The following is a 20,308-nucleotide window of genomic DNA, read 5'->3' as shown; positions in this document are numbered from 1 at the left end:
TTGAAAAGAGTTTGCAGATATCATCTTAGAGTCCCTTCAATGAGGAATCATGAAGGACAGGCGTAGTGCCAATGAATTGGAAAAGGGCAAATGAGTAGGGCAGGGCAGGGCAGGGTAGTATATAATAGGCTAGGCTAGGCTAGGCTAGGCTAGGCTAAGGAAAGGAGGGGAGGGGAGGGGAGGGGAGGGGAGGGGAGGGAAGAGAAGAGAAGAGAAGAGAAGAGAAGAGAAGAGAAGAGAAGAGAAGAGAAGAGAAGAGAAGAGAAGAGAAGAGAAGAGAAGAGAAGAGAAGAGAAGAGAAGAGAAGAGTTCTTTATTGGCCAAGTGGGATTGGACAAGCAAGAAGTTTACCTCCAGTGCATAAGCTCTCAGTATACATACAAACAACAAATTAATATAATCATAATATACCAATAGGAGGAAAGATGGGAAGGGTAATAGCAATAAGCCCTACTACATGGGTAAATATCCTTAGACATAAGACAGTGCTGTGGGAGTTCAGCAGAGTGATGGCATGAGGGAAAAACCTGTCTCTTTCTCTAGTTGTTTTGCATGCAAGGTTGCCCCATTTTCAAAACGCTGGGAAAGAGGATCTAAGTGACAACTAGCTGGTTAGTTTAGCATCAATACTGAACAAAACTTTTAAATAGTTTATTAAGCAATCAATTTCTCAGCAGTAGAAAAGAAAACATTTCCTGGTAGAAACTAGCATAAGTTTATCAAGAACAAGATCAACAGCAGGTTTATCAACATCCAGGAGGACTCTTGACAAATTGAAATAATAGGCAGAAACCAGCAAGATGAATTCCAATGCAAAATCTTATATTTGAGTAGGAAATATCTAAGACATGAGTGTAGAATGAGGGGAACCATATTGGGCAATAGCATGTGTGAAAAGGATCAAACTGAGTGTTAACCAATGTGTCACAGCTGCAATAAAAAAGCAAATGCAAGCCTAACTGCATCAAGAGAAGTATCAAAATCAAAAGGACTCATGGTTCCTCTTTACTCTGCATTGATCAGGTCACATCATAGTGCATCCAGGTTTAAACCACATTTAGAAATGACATTGACAAACAAGGGTGTCTCCAAACAAGAACAGTCAAAGTGATAAGACTCTTAGAAGAAAAACAACAAAAGTTGTTCTCCAACTCCAAAAGAGTTGGAGAAGAGACAACTCTGGGGAGATACGACAGCTGTTTTCAAGTAATGGAAAGGCCATCATGTAGAAGATGGAACAGAAGTGCTCCAAGTTGTTCTAGAAGATAGGATGAGAAGCAATGGATTTAAATTACAACGAGGAGACTGTGACCAGGCTCAAGAAATCCTAATGATAAGTGTTGTACGACAACAGAACAGACTGAGTATGAAGGTTTCTCCTTTGCTGGAAGTATTTTAAGAGGGGCTGGTTGACTACCTGACAGGTTTGCCATAGTAGTGAATTCCTGCACTGGATGAAGAGCAATCTATATTATTTTTAGGATACCTTCAAACCTTACATTCTATGACTCTTTGGTGTCGGAGATTTATTTTGTTTTTAAACAAAACGTCATGACATCATATGGCCTAACTGGGCAGGTGTGTGCTTCTAATACCTGTATAAGTCTACTTCTTAGGACAATCATGCATTTCAGGCAGCATGCTTCATGACACCATAAGTATATAGTCTTATCGTTTTTGCAAAAATAGGTTCACTCTTGGTTGTGGCAGCATAATCTAACCCTTAATAGCAATAGCACTTAGATTTATATACCGCTTCATAGTGCTTTACAGCCCTCTCTAAGCAGTTTGCAAAGTCAGCATATTGCCCCCAACAATCTGGGTCCTAATAAATGATTGCTGAACCTCAGGTGTAGTCTCTTCAATGTATTGTGTAGTTAGAGACCTATCCTTGTGGACATTGAAGAAATCTTTCCTTTTTTGTGGCATTTCTGCAGGAAATTTTCAGAGCTCTTAATCCCTTCACTACACGGTAGAGAATTTAAAACAAGAGGCATGTTCTGTAGGAAAATACATTCTTTATTTATCTTCTAAAACAACAAGCCAGAAATATAATATACGTTCAGCGGTTTATTTTTCCTTTAAAAATTTATTTTCTTTAAACTTTTAACAGAAAGGAAAAGGATTGTATGTGCCATCTGTCTAACTGTTCTGCCCCTTTCTCCAGAATGTGTGCCATCCTGAATTATTCTGACTTTCACAAAAGGATTTTTATTCCCCTTGAATTCTCTACTGACATTTCATTCCCAGAAAGCACAATGCATGTTTATGCCACAATTACTAATATAGTTTGATTGTCCTTCAATATGGCTTCTTGACAACTACCAAGAACCATTTTTTGTTAATGTTGAAAGTGTTCTGGCTGCACCTAATAGCCCGGATCATATCTAGGAAGCCTTCACAGGTGATGAAGAAATTTCTATTTAAATTGGATGCATGCAATTTTTTCCCCTATGTGTGATACATGTGCATGTATTAGTAATTTCCCTTTTTTCCTCACATTTTTAATCATCTTCCAATTTTGATTGGGATTCTTTTGGTTTTATCTTTTTTGTTAAACAACTCTACTCATAACCAACAAAGAAGCTTCAGTGACACTACTAGAATTAATAGCTGAATAATTAAGTTCCATTAAAATTATTAGGGCTATTTGTCATATTAGAACCTGTAGCAGTAATGCTGCATTCTTTATATCATTTGGGGAAAATACTCTATGGGTTTGCATATTACAAATTCTAACTATGGTATTATATCACAGGATGGAACAAATTCCCTAATGTACATTGCACTGCCGTGTATATCTTGTATTATTTTGATCTTATGCATAGGTACTCTGGTTACATGCATACAAGGAAGGGTATATAGGCTCTGCTCTATTTATCCTTTGAGTTCTACTTCAACAGTAGATCTGAAACTGTTTACATTGAATTTGGTACAACCTTTTTCTGAATTGTTTGCACTGCAACTAGTCACACTTCATTTTTAATAGCAGCAGTACAAGAAAAAAAGATGTTATCCCCTATATTCACAATATAGGCTGTGGATACATAGAATACAGACTGTACAATAGGAAGTTGATGAGATGCAAGACACTGTGTATCATGTGGAAGTTCATAGAAGTTCCTGGGCATCAGGACAAGAATGCTAAATATTTTAGTCTACAGTCCTTCCAATCATAGTTGAAGGCACAGTTTCCCAATAATATAATGAGGACTCTTCTCAGATAGGATTATTGCATTCTCCATTCCCTAAATTTTTAGTACTTCATTGTACTTCCAAACAACTCCAGTGTCTTTGGGACTAACTTAATACCCACCCATCATTCTTTCATCTCTCTTTCACCTTTTCAAATGCAAGCTTCTAAATATAAATAGAAATTCATAAATCTGGAAATATCAGGGCCAACCCTTCTCCATATTAGTAAAAAATCAGAACATAGGCTAAGATTTGTAATTGAAGTCCCAACATGACAAAAAGAATACAATAAAGGATAATGTTAAAGATAAGAATAGGGGTCAGAAAGAAAATGGATTTTTCCTCCCACTCTTCCTCTTGTAATTTTTATTGCCCAGTTTTTCTTCTTTCCTAAACACAAATGCAAATATGGTTTGTTTGTGCAATCATATCATCATTATTTCTTACAAATAAAATAGAGATTTTTTTAAAAAAGATACAGCTCTGGTCTGTTCCATTTCAAGTATATTGTGCTGTCTAGTCAATTGCAGAGGTTAGGTTCCTTTGGGGAAACTATGGTATAGAGACATAAGGTTGAAGTTGTGTAGCTAGCAGATTCATCGCTAGTCCTGAAATCCTGGGCATAAATAAATGCGGTGGAAGCAATAAAGTCATTGCTTAGTGTCTTCGATCGTTTAGTTTTGTTCATCAGACTAAAATAAAGCAGAAGTGGAGCTTGTCTCTTGAAAGAACTATAGTACTTATATAGTTCATTGTGTGAGAAAAAGTTTTTTTTTCATTCTTAACATTTGCCTTTGGCCTTGATGTTGGCTTTTTGCACATTATGTCAGATGCCTCCAGGAAAAATTCCATGTGATTATATATATTTTTCCTACCACCTGTGTCATCCCTACATGAAAATGATTCTCTCTTTGAATCCAGTGCTTCTCTGCTAATAGAACAGAAACGGTTTTTCTACTCCCACCTTGGAATCTTAAGTTTATTCCAGTGTGACTGCTGCTGACAGAATGACGTGGGGTGATTTGTTTTCTTTTTTAAGTGAGAATTCTTCCATTCACAAACAGAAGCTGCTGCCAAAGGCATCACATCACAAAACAAGGAAGAACGAAGGTGACCGGTTCCTTGCCCGGCTAGGTTCTGCTTCTCAGTTGCAGGAGATAAACCTCAGAATCTGGGCCACCTGTTACGCTACTTTATGACTGCAAGGATCACAATATCCACAAAAACTGTGGCTGCACCGACCTCTTGTGTCATCTTCTTATCCCAGGAATACCCGCTGTGACGGCCTAGAGCAGGTTACCATGGCAATGTGTGCTTTCCTCTGGAAGCCGCACTTTATCCCACTTTCAGTAATATAAAATGAATCCTTAGGCTGGTTTTTTCTCTCCCTGCTGCCACCAGTTTAAAGAAAAATAAGGCTAATGTGATGCAATGTTTGCTTGAGAAAAAATACCTAAGATGAGAATTCATATGTTCAGAATGTGTATGTGCACGGGAGTGTGTATATGTATGCGCCAAGGTGTTGTCTGAGTGCCTGAATATAATTTATGCAAAAACCTGCTCAGAACATTATTTGTACTATCCACATATTTTCACAAGAAATCCCATGACGATTCTTAGTACTGTGTAGTCATGGATGCAAGTGATACCCACAGTTAGAGAGTGTTAGCATGAAGGGGCCACACATTTTCAGAATTGCATCCTTTCTATCACATTTCAAACTTGGTCTTTGATCAACCAGACAGGGCCTTTCCTAAAGATTGATCTTTTAATAGGAGTGACGTGATCCATTCTTTTGCAGATGTTTTACATAGTTCTTCATTGTAGCTATCAGGGTGGGAGGGGAAGCTGAAAGGAGAGTTAGGAGGCTTTTTTTTAAACTCTCCACAATTACGTACTGATGATATGCAAAGAAAGATGTGTACAGAACTGTGGATAAGTATATAGGTAATAAGCATATGTTAATATACACATTTGCTTCTTTGTTACGTCGATGATGGTACATCTAAATATTCTTTATTTCTAGTGTTAAAAGAGGAAGATTAGATTTCCATTGACTGTGGTGGATTCAATTACTGTACAGGCCTAGGAGCCTGGAGTGTTTGTGAACTAGATTTCTTTAGCATAGCTAAAATGAATAAATAATTGTACAATAATATGAGTGATGCCACAGGGTGGAGTTTAGACACATTAACAAATTTTTTGAGTGCCAAAGACTCTGTGAGACAATGGGTATTTGCAATTTTTCTTTTAAAAAAAAAAAACAGGAAATCAAACAAAGATGTTTGTTTGGCTGACCTTCCCAAGATGTGACCATTAATGGGAAGTCTGGTGCAAAGAGAAGACATCTTTTATTCACCTGGAGTTCCATGAGAACAAAGGAAAGTGAGCATGAACCCAGGCCTGGTGTCCTGAACTCATAAACACATTTTACTAATTGGACCAATGGGATAATTGCACAGTCCATCTGCTCACCTGGGAGGAAGTATTCTTAAGTCTTGGCTGTATCCTATTCTGCTTCAAATTTCCAAGAAGATTCAGGCCACGGAGGAGATCTGTTTTTGTTCCTCATGTTCTCCCTCCGTATCACCCATTAACGGCTGCCTCTTCTTCAGCTCTCGATGGTACTTAGCCATGAGAGATGCATAGATACATCCATAGGCTGCCGCCACCACCATCATGATACACACAATACCACAAACTACCCCAGCAATGATGACTGTGCCAATGGCTCGACGCACACTGATGGGTCGTGGCTTTTGCTTCTGGGGACAACCCACACTGGGCTCCTCTTCTGTTTCAGGACTTGTTTTGGGTTTGGGAACACTTTGACTTCCCTTAGTGCAAGGAGGACCAATATTGTCCAGTACAGTAGAGCTGTTCTCATCCTCCAGCTGGGAACAGTAGTTAAACATCTCCATGGGTACCAAGCGCATATCCTTCCCCCGCAGCTCCTTAGGCAAAGTACATGCCAGCTGGTCTATCTTTCCTCCTATCCCATAAGAGAGAAAGAAAAAAGCTTAGTTCCCTACCGTCATATGAGCACATACTGGGTTCAGTGTAATAATTCAGTGGAGCTGTTGTAGTTGAAACATCAATATTGGAGTGGCCTACAGTTGCTTACCTAAATAGTAACTGCATTAGCATATCAAGAAAGTCGGGATTGTGAAACAATTATTAAAGCAAAAAAGCTTTTTGAAAACCTCTCATTTTAAGATGGGTTTTCCCTCATGTTTAAAAGTATGTAACAATAAACTTAAATATCCAAAACTTCTAAAAGCGATTAAAAGGTAAATAAAAAGCAATAAGCATAATGCTTCAGCAGCAGCAGCCTCAAACATTCTAGAACAGAGATCTTCAAACTTGGCAGCTTTAAGACTTGTGGACTTCAACTCCCAGAATTCTCCAGCCAGCATAGCATAGCTGGGTGGAGAATTCTGGGAGTTGAAGTCCACAAGTCTTAAAGCTGCCAAGTTTAAAGACCTCTGTTCTAGAACAACACACAAAAAAAAAAAAAGCTTTAAAAGAGAGTGGCTAATTACTTAAGATGCATTATGAGCTTCACTGGTTAAGGTCAAGCAGTGCTAGGTAAACATTGATTAAGAATGTTAAATTCTGATTGTACTATATGACCAGGCAGATCAACTAGATGGGTGAAGTGGCTCTCTCCAACTTTTGATTCGAAAAATCAAGATGTGAGCTGTCACTATGCTAATGGGGCTTTATTAGGAGGACTATCAATGACAACATTATCACAATTAAAATGACAAGGTCTCTGTCCACTCAAGAATTCCAGAACTAAAGTAAAATGTATGTATAGTTAGAAATGGATTTTGAGCACCTATGAAAATTACGGCCAGTCTATATATAAATTGGCACCAATGGACAATAAACAGTAGAAACATCTAACTTTCTACAGTACAATGTGAGAAATTTGCTACATAAATTTGTATCAGTGATTGATTCTGGTAAACAGAGTTCCAAGGTGACTCAGAAGATTTAAATACTAATTATTAATATCAGTTTTTAAAAGGGAAGCCACTAAACAGCATGTGTCAAAAAGAATACTTGGCAGTACCATTAGCAAACACTTAATATTTCCCGCCAAAAAATATTAACATTCACAACTAATCTGGTCAAATCATCCATTAAAACATTAGTGATTACCCAGTTATACACTGTTGATCAATTTTAAAGATGGAAGAATCTAAATGCTTACGGGTGACCGGTCCTATTGAAACAGTGATTATTAAACAATCCGAGATTAAGTTTTTTTTCAAGCCTCTTGCATACAAGTGGTAAAACTAGATTGTTGTTTTAGAAGCTCAAATGTTGAGCTTTATCCCAGCTTTGATTTGTGTTCAGTTCTTCTGCATTTGCAACAGTATGTTTAGGAACTCCAGAATAATTGAAATGGATACTCTCCCCATCATGATCCATTGAAAATAAACTCACTCTCAGGAAGCTGAATGGCTTTGGCTAAGAAAATATCTCTGCCTAATCCAATTACAAAACTACAGTGTCATTAACGAAGTCAAATTATGCACTGTGACTATCCTCCTAATCCAAGATCTGAAATTTGAATCAACCATATCTGACTAATTTTTCTTTCTGGTAATCCATAGTAAACTAGCAAAGAATAATCCTTAGTTTAGACCAATCTTTAATGGTACCTACCTCGATAAGAGAACCATTCCATCCAATATTTAAAATCTCTCAGATTACAGTCACATTCCCAGGGATTATCTCCCACATGTAATTGTTGCAGGCTGATTAATGGCTCAAAAGTTACCCTGTCCAAATTCTGCAGACGGTTTGATCGGAGAGAAAGCCAGCGAAGAGAAGGCAAATCATCAAAAATGCCTGAGGGGATTTGAGCAAGTCCATTAATGGAGAGGTCCAACTGATGTAAAAGAACAGTATTCTGCAGAAGATCTTTGTCCAAACTTCTGATGCTGTTATTCCTCAGCTGTAGTTCAGTAAGATTAACCAGGTCTCTGAAAACATTCTCAGGAAGTTGATCTAAGAAATTGTTGGAAAGATCCAGTCTTTGGAGAGCAGAAAGATTGGAAAAAGCTTGTTCTGACAAGGTGCTGAGTTGATTGTTAAGGAAAAGGAAGGTCCTGGTACTAGTAGGAATGTCCAAGGGAATGGATGAAAGGCCTAAACCACTACAGTCCACTTCCAGGGTACCACTGTTGCACTTGCAAGAGGAAGGACATGTTATGAACGTCTCTGCTGCGCAAAACGAAAGCCAACAGGCAAACACTGCACAAGAGAAGAGGAAAATCAAGCACAATATATTGAAGTATCTTCCATGACTGCACGTAACCACAGTTTCACCTATTAATGCTACCTTATTTTTGCAACCAGATGCACAAATGTCTCCATCGCAGTAGAATTCCATCTAGTAACTTAGAGAATGGTTTTTAATACTTTTGGTTCTTCGAGTTCTAGAATCAGTTGCATTTGTGTTCTGGGATATTTCTTGTGGGGCTTAATGCCTCTTCCCTTCCCTCTTTCCCTTTAAAAGGAGCATTATGAGCTGAATGGTAGCCAAATGAGCTTTTTCACAGATTAATCCTTGTGCAGCCAGATGGATTCCCACCGTGTGAGCTTCCTTTTAGCTTTTGATGAGCTACTGGGGCTAAAGAATAAACATCCTCACACTGCGAAAAAGAAAGGTCATAGTGCCCCAGAGATTTTTCTGCCTGATACTACAGTATTCAGCATCTTAGATGCAATGGAATTAAGCATGAGTGGAAGATAATCTAGAGTTAGCAAAGAGAACTTGCAAGACAGAGTTTATAAAGAATATATTTGGTTGTATTTAATTAGATATTCTTAAGATACACTTTAGAACATAAATTATCTATTCAATGTGTTGCTATTTTTTCCAATGAGATTTATTATATGTTTGATTGATTACAAGAGTTGTTTTATTTACTATCTTTTGCTTAAGTCTTCTAAATTCAATCAGAGCCCAAACAGTCCTCAGTACTTATAAATTACAAAAGTATATCATGAATAACTAGCATAAGCAAAGGTTAAAACATTACACAAGCACCCAAGACATTAAGCATGGCATCATTTGCTGCAGGTGAGATACAGCATACCTGTATTCTAAAAGTGTAGCCAACCAACAAATAAAGGTCCCACATCAGCTTCCCGTAACTGAATGGCAAATCTCAAGGGGAAAAAACATTTTATTTGCAAGAAAAGTGAATAAATGCATCTGAAACTAGTACTTTTTCTTAAAGATATCAATTTTGATTTAGATTAAATCTAGAATCAATTAATATGGGACTGAATATTGATACATAATTCATTGCTATGATTCTATAATGAGTTCAATCTAAAACTACTTAATGCTCCTACACCAGTATCCTAAGAAAAATAGGGTTTAATCTGTCACATCAAAATTAGAAAAGGCTATAGAGCAGTCTTCATAACTATCTTCCTGCTTATTATAGAGGTCACAAGCAGCAGTAGAGATATTTTGATGCATTCTGTATATCTTGTTGGCACCATAGTTGATATTATTTGATTAGAGAATTTAATTCCTCTTAGAACATCTCATTTTAATGTAGGATTATGCCTGTCAGACCAAGAAGGAAGGGAAAGTGACATGTGTTATTAAAATCATCTTGCCTTTGGATGCCTGACAGAAGTACCATATTAATAATACAGTGATATTTCTGATGATGGGAGAACATTTAATGCTTTTGTGTACAGAGAAAGGTGAGAATATATCCCAAAAATGCATTACTCTTCTGTGCACATTTAACCAAATGCCTTTCTTTTTGTTATTTTGTGACAGAACACTTTTGAAATACCATTATTCAAAATGATGCACAATGGTGCTACTTCTAAACAACTGAAAATTTCAGTTTAAGAATGAGATATACACCAAAACTGTCCTGGTGAAAGAGATAGCCAAGAGAGAAAGAAAAGACCTCAATTACTTTTGTTGCTGAGGAAACAGAAGTGCCAAGAAAAACATGAGTAAGGCATGTGGTTGTTTGCAAAGGACAGAAGGTACATGTATCAAGATCTCCAAAGACATTTTTTATGGATGTTCAGCAGAGCAGCTAAGATAGTTTTTCATCCCATGAAAACCAGAAATAGTTACGGAACAATAGTTTAAGAGAAACAGACATGCATAGTGTATGCTCTTATGTCAGGAAAAGATCGTGTTACTTTGTAGGATGTTCAGGACTCTGGTAAGATGATCCAGAAATATAAGATTAGGCTAGGGCTCAGTAGCATTTAGGGTAAATAATTGATAACAGCAATCTAGGAAGCAATGGTGTTTAACAAAGGTAAGGCTCTTAGGTGAAAAGAAACAATTTTCTCAGCAACTTTTATTGACATATTGTACTTGACCCCCAGTTGTAGATTTGGGTGAGTGTCACTACCCCCTGCTTAGCTTAACTGCATGCATCCTCATTAATGAACCTGTCTCATAATATGCTACAGAGATTGATAGCTCACTGAAGTTTATTAAGCTTCTTTTTCTGTATTGGGCACCAAGTATTTTCAGATTTGGATTCCTCTTCCCATCCTTTTAACTGCAGCATAGAGATGGTCATTTTTAAAGGACACTTTGGCCTCATCCCCAGCCTGTCAGAGAGACAGATTAAATTTATGTTTAGCTATTCCAGTTTTAAAGTGCTGTTTTCCTTGTTCTCCCAACACTATTTTGAGTAAGGACACCATCTTCAATTCTTCACCGACAATGTAGTTGATGATATGGTCAGGAACTGGGATCTACCCAGCTTCCAATAGATACCTGACGCCTCTGTAGATCCTCCATACTATCCTCCATATTTTAGTTTAGAGCAGAAGTGTCAAACTCAAGGCCCGTGGGCCGCATCTGGTCCACGGGGTGCTTAGATCTGGCCCGCGGGGCTGCCCTGGAAACAGCATAGGACCGGCCCGTTGTGCCTCTGCCAGTGAAAATGGAGCTCAGGAGCCCGTTTTCGCTGGCAAAGCACTCAGACCACCACAGGCACTCCCGACATGAGTGATGTCAAGCTGGCCACGCCCATCCTGGCCCCCCAAAGTCAAACACAACACTGATGCGGCCTTCAATGAAATCAAGTTTGACACCTCTGGTTTAGAGTATAGGATCTTGAACAATTAGTTTTCATAAACGCTTTTAAACGAACTTTTTCATGGACAAGCACTGCTTTGAAAGAGTGCTGAGTAAGTTTTCTTAAACATGGCTTTCAAATTTAGAGCACTAGGCCTGGGATAATGCTCAGTCAGTGCATTCCCACCCACTTCAGCTTATGCCCCTCAGCAAGCAACTGGCCTATCAGCTAGTTGGTTTTTAGGTATGGGTTTGGCGTTCTTCCAGAAGATTACCAAACTGTTGCTTAAATTAACAGTCTTGATCTCTTTCAGAAGAGTTCAAGAACCATATTCATATATAACCCAACTGACAGGCTGAGTAAAATGCCTTCTTGTCAGTCATCTATTACTCAAGTCAAACACTCTATCCTAGACATCCCTCTAACTGTTAACCCTTAAGCACACATAACTAGTGGTTGTATTTGCCACTGACAGGTAATGACAGAGTCTCCTTGCAGTGAGATGGGTGGCAAACAAAATTAATAAAATAAACGAATAAAACATGAGGGAATCCGCCAACTGCTGTCCTAAAACTGCCCATTAAATTTGTCAGAACATCACCATATATCAGCTTCCTTCCTAAGGTACATTAAGTTTGGCCACAGGGGCAATGCAGTTTATCTTAACTTACACAGGGGCAGTTTATCTCAACTTACTTTGTTGGGGAAAATATGCTGACTCTATAAACAGCTTAGAGAGTGCTGTAAAGCACTATGAAGCAGTATATAAGTCTAAGTGTTATTGCTATACTTTTCTGCTGACAGAAGAAGCGGAAGAGTGCATGTTAACATCACTTTGAGGAAGAGCGCTTAGATTTGATGTTCTAGCTGGAAGTCATCATAAGTCGGTGAATAACATAAATCAATTTGGAGGTGATTGTGTTGCAAGAGGAAATGTAGAATGCTTGAAAATATTTGATGGGACTCACCAGTGCTATTACTTTTGACTTACTTTTCTATAGTTTGTAAATCATTTCTTTGACCTCACAAATTATAAAGTGATACCAACTGCCTTTTTGGTCTTTCACATTTTTAAAAAATGCAAACAAAAAAAGCTTTTTTTATATTAAAAATAATGCTCTCAGTCCTTAGAACTGTAGTTATTTGATTTGAATGGCTTGTGAACATAGAGGGTAGGTACCACATAGAATTTATGAGATCTGAATGACTGGATATTCATCATTATCATAAAAATGATGCATTTAACCTTTGCCTGAAACTAGGCATTCTCTTCTATAGTGAAAATGTATAAGGGCTAATGTTTTTTATTATTAATGGAGCAAAATATCAAGTACTGGTGAAATGGCCCAGTAAATGTTTTAAAAATAACATCATTATGAAAGGTGAAAGAACATGCCTGTTGCACATATTTTGAGTATTAGGTACAAGATGGGAACATTTTCTCTCCCTCTAATTCATTCAGGCAAAAATTCTGCAGCTTCTTTCTCTAATGTCACATTTTACAGCATCTGTGCAAAGACCCAAAGAATATAATATACTGTTTTCTATTACTGTAAAACTAGGCTATTTTTTTCCTTTACCATCATCTAAAAAGTAGCAACTGGTCTCTTTGCAAACATTTCCGATAATACTTACAGCTAGTTTTTCTCCATCTCAAAGAAAGTCTGTTGCTCCACCAGTAGCCACCACTCAGAGACAACACTATGTCTGCTGTTTTCCCCATGATGTTTGTGCTTGCCAGAGAAACTGGCACATATACCTGGAGGTCTGAACAGAAATTTGGTTAATCTGAAAGATAAAAGCAGAGTGGGAAAAAATCATATGATTATCAGGTATCTTGGAAGAGAACCTATTGATGGAATCTGACATTCAAAATGAGGCTTTTTTTAGAGGTACCCACAGAACATTAGCAGATAGGGAGACATCAGTAGAGATCTCTGGACTCCAAGCCAAAGTGCTCAGATGGGTCCCCAGTGATGAGAATACTCAGGCATTAATACCTCCCCAGGCTATGATAACGGAGAGCACTAGAAGGAAAAGAAGAAGAAAGTTTGTCCATGTGTTTCTTCCCTACTGGCATCACAGCCATAGACACGGCTTAAGAGAAGACAAAGAGAGTGAACCACAGAAAACCCTGTAGAAGCCACTAGGACTGCAAAGAGCACCACATCCACTCCAAGGCCCAGCCTCCTTACAGGTGATGTGATGCCTGTATCCAAGAGGAGGCTGGAGGAAGTGATATTGCTATCCCTACAACCTAAGGCAATGAATAACTCAGGGGTGGGAGAAGCAGTTCATCTTTTACTTGCTCCCTCCTTCTTTCTGCACCATTCCTCCACTATGTTTCCTAGTGACCAAATGGGTTGAAGATATGGACCAAGGAATGAAACAAGTGGGGAACCCAGGGAATGAAGCAAGGGGGAGACTATGGGCTGCAAGACAGCCATGTGCTCTATCTCATTAGGTTTAAGCCCTTGGGCAGATGGTAGAAAGTGCCTTCTAAATGATGCTGGAGTCTTTATTGAATGCTGGCTTTGGACAACAATTATAAGCGATCGTTCTGGGAAATTGGTACCCAGCCAAAGGACAAAGCACAGTTTTGAAGGTACTCCCCCATTGCTGCTGAAGAAGGAAAGCAAGCTAGGGTGAAGTACGAAATGGAGAATATGCTTATTTGTTTATTTATTTTAGTGCTTTTTAAAAAAATAACAGAAAAAGAAGAAAAGAAGAAAAGCACAAAGACAATTATAATACATACGAACCTATGCATACAAAGTGGTTAAAAACATGAAAAAATACAACAGAAGAAAAAGGGAAAGAAACAAAGTAGAATAAATATTATAGAGTTATAATTCTATATACGGTTATCTAATGTAAATATTATTCAAGTAATCTATATTCATTTTTAAAACATTTATATAACTATCAGTCTTTTTTAACCTACTGTAATTTGTAAAAATGGGTTCCCTATTTCATTATATTGTCCATATAAAATCCATGTTGATAGGCAATCCAATCATAGGTGGCAAGTGTAATTCTTCAGTCCACTGAGTGAATGGGGCCATCTTTCCAATGTTGCAGAATCAGTCTTTTAGCCATAGTAAAGGCACAGAGAATCCTTTTACATTGTCCAGTTGTCAAATTCCATGTATTAGGTATTCAGTTCAAGAGAATATTATCCTCTCAAAATTTTAGCTTTTGTCGCACAATCACATTAAGTACAGGAGGATATATTTAAATAACAGGATTAGTGAATTTTACTGCCCAAAGTATTTTTTGCTTTAGAAATGACTACTACAGTGAGGTATTATGGAAATTTTCTAAGAGTGGTCAAGTGCATGACCTCCACACCAAATGTTTTTAAAATAATATAACGTAAGATTTGTGAATGAAAATGGTTGGAAAAGTTTAGACCTCCATTTTGGTTATCAGGTAACTAGTAAACATTTATTAAACCACCGCCATATTTTATACCAAAATTGCAACTTCAATAAATTTGAAGAAAGTGCTCTTTCATTTATCAAATCACCATTCTATAAGTGGAGTAACACTGTCCTTGTGACAAACATGCAATCCTGAGGGAAGATACGTAAGTTACAGGCACCAAAATGGAACCAAAATGGCTTTATTGGGAGGAAGAAATTGATGATACAGAAAGATCTGAAGTAGCTTTTGTCTACTCTTCTGGTATTAACTGAAGAACTTTTGACAGTTATCTGTTTGCACAGTGGGAAGCAGTAAATTATTCTACCGCATAACTCCCAACGACCGGTAAAATCCCACAGAGTTGGTCTCCTCCGGGTCCCGTCAGCTAAACAATGCTGGCTGGCGGGCCCGCGGGGGAGGGCCTTCTCTGTGACTGCCCCAGCTTTCTGGAACCAGTTACCTCCTGAAGTCCGGACCATCCCCACCCTATTGGCCTTCTGAAAAGTGGTGAAGACCTGGCTTTTCCGGCAGGCCTGGGGCCGTTGATCTCGCTTTTGCGATCCGGCGAGATCCGGTCATAAATGGTATGAATGAGTTTTAATGTTTTTAATGTTTTTAATTCTTAAATGTTTTTTATAATTATTTTAAATGCATTGTGAGCCACCCTGAGTCTTTGGAGAGGGGTGGCATACAAATTGAATTAATAAATAATAATAATAATAATAATAATAATAATAATAATAATAATAATAATAAATAAATAAATAATAGTTTAGGAAACATGGGAATCTGCCTGCTATGCCTTACTGCATGTTCAGACCAAGGCTGATCCTTTCCATGGTTATGTTACTGTATTCCAATGAACCTTTTAACCAGCCTGAAAGCAAAACCTTCAACCGTGACCTTCTTGGCTTCCTAAATGTGCAACTACTGATTGGATGAGAGGAAACCATTCTGTTGTTTAAGATGGAGAGACATCTTAGATGTCTCTCCGGGGTTAGTTCACACTGAATATGCCAACACGTGCTGTGTGTACAGGAGGACTCACATTCAACCCGATTTCTTGGTGGGGTTGAGAAAGGCTTATGTTATGTGCATAGACAACATTGAGTTTGATAGACCCATGATCAGCTCTTTCAGTATTTCATAGCCAAAAATATTGAGTGATGACTTGCTGGATTATTGCAAAATGTTCATGTCACACCAAATGCTCTTCAAAATATTTAGTTGCCATCAGCATACAGTGAACAAAGTAGAAAAGAGGGGGAAGCCAAGGATGTATCTGATGTGCAAACTGGTACAAGGTTTATGGAGATAATGCTTCATAAATTCCCGGTGTTCATAAAAAGTTCAAAGACTAAAGCCCTAATGAGCTCCCAATCTGTCATCTAACATAGGAACTCCTCTAGGCTCAGCTTGTGGGGTTGCTGTATATACACTGTTTGACTTGCTGAAATCAGTGCTCTGCAGTCGGTGGGGGGGAAGGGAAGCAAATAAATAAAATTAGTGTGGCTATGGGTGCCTTTGCAATGACAAATTTCCCTTCCCCCCCCCTCCCTCCATGACAAGGAGATGTAATCCCTGCATCGGAGATGCAGGGCGGGGGGGGGGGGAGGGAGGAGAGGCGGATGGAGGGGGAAGAGAGAGGGAAGGAATTTGTGTAGAAATCCTAATAATGCAGCAGCTGAAGAGCAGAATAATGAAAGAAGGCTGAGGGGGGTGGTAGGATTTAATTACATTTTGATCCAAAGGAGATGTGTGGGGAGAACAAAGTCTCCCTGTGCCCTAATGAGAAGCCCCCTGATGGTCATCGGATTTTTTTGTCCTTTTTTGACAACAGGTCCTTCCCTGCCCTTCAGGTACCAAAAGCGAGGGAAGGAAAGCACCTTCTATCTAACAGCCTCTGCTGCTCTTCCAGGTTCACCCAGGGGGCAGTTCTGTTGGCTCTTAATGGGCAATAATTCTCAATCAAAAAGGACTGCCCCTCCTCCCACCATCACCCTTTCTCCTTTCTTCCTCTAACGAATCCCCCCGGGAGGTGGGGGGAGGGGAAATTCTCCTGTGGGGCTTTCATTTTTCAATTTGTGGAATATGCCTACAGCTGGTTCCACATCTCTCACTTCCCCCCCCCCTTCCTTCCTCTCATTTGTTTATTTTGATGGGCAATCAAATACTCTCAAATCCCCACGGCAGGGAGAAACAAGAGGGTTTGGTGCGATCTCTGGAAACTGTTGGAAAAAAGATGATCCGACTCAAGAACACTGAGGGGAAAGCGTTTTAAGAACATTTACCAAGAGGGAAGGTTGTTTTCACACACATACACACACACACACACCGTGTCCTCCCCCCCCCCCCTTTAACACAGCACATGCAGGTGCACGCACAGAGACACACATCTACGCCACCTTCTGAAAAAAAAAATGGAATAAAATTGAGTTGGCATCTGTTCTTGGACTTCTTTCCAAAAGGCAATGCCTGAACTTCTGCCGTGGCTCAGGCACCTGAGTCCAAAGCTCCGAAACGCCCCTCCAAAACCCCCTTCGGACTTTCTATTTTTGTCAAGCCCAAACAGGAGCGCTTACCTGGGCTCTGGCCAATTTCCACCTTATTTCCTCTCCTCCTCTGCCTCGTTCTTTCCCCCGGCAAACAGACTCTTAAGTCTCTGAATCTGTGTCCTATTTAACTCTCCTACCCCACAGGAACCAGAAGAGGAGTTAAGCTGCCAGCCACAGAGACTTAGCCAGCTGCTCTGAATGGCTGGGCAAGGGAGTTGAGAGTTGTGGAATGAACCCATCTGTTTTCCCCCTGAGGTATTAGGAAATGCCTGCCACTCGCTTTGCCTCTTTTACTGCCCCCCACCCCCACCCCAACACTCAGCCATGCTTTGACTAAGCTATAAATATTACAACTGGCTTTGAAGCCACTGACACCCCCACACACCCCCACACACCCCACCCCCGGTGTGGCTGGGCTGAAGGAAGCACATTGGCTTTTGAAAGGGATATTCCGGGGTCCCTCTTCTTGAGATCCATTCTGAAGGTAAATCAGGTCTCAGTTTCTTGGCAGGGAAAGCTTACTAGAAACCCTGCCCCTATTGAGATGATTCTCACATTTATGTTGCTCACTTGATGATTACACCACCGTACGGATTTCCCTGTGTCACCATGCAACAGCTGATTTGCTATTCCCTCACCTCCCACTGAAGGCTAACATTTCTCAATAGAGCCGGTTCACACATTCAGCTGCTTTTCATCACTGAAGCCTATCTCGCTTGCCTAGATGACCTGCAAGGATGGAAGGAAAGACATTGTGCACGTTTTCTAAAGCGCTTCTGAATCCTGACAGGACAGTAACAGTAATGTAGAATCCAAGGATTGGAAGGGACCTCAGAGGTCTTCTAATCCAACTTCCTGCTCAAGCAGGAGACCCTATACCAGTGGTTCTCAACCTGTGGGTCGGGACCCCTTTGGGGGTCGAATGACCCTTTCACAGGGGTTGCCTAAGACCATCGGAAAACACATATTTTCAATAGTTTTAGGAATAATTTTATGGTTGGGGGTCACCACAACATGAGGAACTGTATTAAAGGGTCACGGCATTAGGAAGGTTGAGAACCACTGCCCTATACTATACCATCGTAAAGGTTTGCCTCTCAAATCTTTGATCTGCTTCTTCCAATCGTAGCTTGTATGCAGCTTCCTTTTTTGCAAGTAAAATGATCGTGACACGTGCAATCAAAGCAGAGATGTCCTTTGCACACAAAAGTCATAATACAAGGCTAAATTTTGGTTGCTCCTTGCTTCCATAAAGTTTTAGCATAATACCACATAGCTCATCCTTCACATTCAATCCCAGAACCTGTTTCCAGTGTGAAGAAATCATAAACAGACTTTTTGTGACTAGGTGAGGACATTATTTTCTACATTTTTGTATTATCACCACACACACACACACACACACTTCAATATATTCCTGACCTGGTAGCAGGGGTTGACAAAATAGTGATTATTTAGCGTGTTAAGGGCAACCTTCTACTCATCACCTGCATTGTCCTCCTAACAGAGAACTTACATCAACAGCACAAATCTTTCTCTATATTCTCCACCACCTGAGATAGATCAAGGAGTTAAGTGGCATTTCAGTCACCTCACCAAAGCTATGAAACTGCTGTTTTGAGAAATGTGTATCTGGCCTCCTTCTGGATGACCTCCTGCTATGCGGTTAAGATATAGTTTTCATAAAGCAATTTGACAGGAGCTTGATAGGATGATGAATTGTTTCACTGAATTGATTTTATTACTGATACTTTTTGCACCAGATATCTTATTTTGTTGTGATGTTTTCTGGATTGTGTTAGGTCTCATGGCATATTTTAGAAGTCAGAAAGTGGGATATTGACAATAGTAGGAGAAGCTGCAGGAATAGCAGCTGGAATAAACTTCTCACCAAAATGTCCTCTGTGTCCTTAAGCTTTAAACCTGATTCTGTCCTATTAATGCATAAAAGCAAGATGGATGTCCAGGTTTTATAACCAAAGGCTCCATAGCTGAATTCTGCCTGTACCTGCCACTTAACGTGGCCACAGCTTTCTGTGAATGCCTTTCTTAAATTTGTGTTATCAAAGCTTGATTGAGAAGCAGGCACTCATAGGAGATGAATGCATAATGGAAAATCACAGGTATGGAAAAAGTTTGGTTACTAAGCTGAAATACATCCTATCTATTCATGACACTTTTGTCACACAGATATTTCGGTAGGTTCCATACAATACATTTAGCCTAGCTAATGAATCAACTCATTTTCTGGATCTGTACAAAGTATCTGCATTATGAATTAACCAAATAAGCTGGGTTTTCACAGCATGTAAACTACACACAGGGAAAAATAAAATAAAAAACAAAAACAAAAGCTAACTAAGGTTAAAATCAACCCAAGCTTGATATGCTTTGGAAATGCAGCTATTAAATCTTTATTTGATCTGGTAAGCAGGTTGTGTGAACAAATCTACTTTGCACATGCTGAGATGCTAAGGTACTCTGAAGTCAGAGCTTGGCAGACATGATAGTTATTTTGAGCAGAGGTAACCAGAAAGGCTGAAAAGGTCAGAAAAGTTAAAATGGCAGCTGCAATAATGCAATCAAACCCCACCACCCTTTGTAAATGTACAGCGTACGTAAAAAGGACCAGACTTCTATTGCACAATCATTACCATCATCTTAACTTTTTGACTTCCCTGTGGATGTCCTTGCTCCACAGGTTTGTGAGGATTTATTTTAAAAAGTAGATTACTTTTATAATACTTCAAATATATCAACATATGTCTGCTGATCAACATGCCCATTAATGTACATGTTGCTTGTTTCCAAGCAGAATCAAGACTAATTTTACGTGTTAAGATTATCAAGTCACTAATCAAGAGCAAATATGCAATGAAAACACTCAAATGTACACAAAACACCATGTCCCAATCAAATTCCCCTGGACAAATAGGGCCAGAAATTAATTCATTTACATTGCACTCACAGGCCTGTCCAGACACATATTGCCAAAAATATATCATTTTCCATCTTATGGAATCATTGACCACTAAT

At 39.1% G+C, this 20,308-nt stretch overlaps 2 protein-coding genes across 2 annotated transcripts in view; one reads left to right on the top strand and one right to left on the bottom strand.

Annotated features, from left to right (window-relative positions):
* CACNA2D4 (calcium voltage-gated channel auxiliary subunit alpha2delta 4) overlaps positions 1 to 20,308 on the top strand; it is a 160,228-nt gene that overhangs the window by 77,036 nt on the left and 62,884 nt on the right. The window lies entirely within an intron of this gene.
* LRTM2 (leucine rich repeats and transmembrane domains 2) lies at positions 5,733 to 13,014 on the bottom strand. Its single transcript, XM_070947988.1, has 3 exons — positions 12,927 to 13,014; positions 7,873 to 8,463; positions 5,733 to 6,187 (listed from the first exon to the last, which is right to left on the bottom strand). The coding sequence occupies exons 1-3, from the start codon at positions 13,012 to 13,014 to the stop codon at positions 5,733 to 5,735; spliced, it is 1,134 nt and encodes a 377-aa protein (XP_070804089.1).

This window comes from Pituophis catenifer, unplaced genomic scaffold (genome assembly GCF_029215685.1).
Source record: "Pituophis catenifer annectens isolate HBS135680 unplaced genomic scaffold, rPitCat1.0.hap2 SCAF_7, whole genome shotgun sequence".
Taxonomy (NCBI): domain Eukaryota; kingdom Metazoa; phylum Chordata; class Lepidosauria; order Squamata; family Colubridae; genus Pituophis; species Pituophis catenifer.
This window is presented reverse-complemented; position numbering and strand designations above follow the sequence as displayed.

Coding starts and splice junctions, on each gene's coding strand:
- LRTM2 (XM_070947988.1), bottom strand. CDS start 13,014: ATGGGGAAAACAGCAGACATAGTGTTGTCTCTGAGTGGTGGCTACTGG. Junction 8,464..12,926: donor GAGATGGAGAAAAACTAGCT/GTAAGTATTATC, acceptor TCTCTTGTGCAG/TGTTTGCCTGTTGGCTTTCG. Junction 6,188..7,872: donor GGAATGGTTCTCTTATCGAG/GTAGGTACCATT, acceptor CTTATGGGATAG/GAGGAAAGATAGACCAGCTG.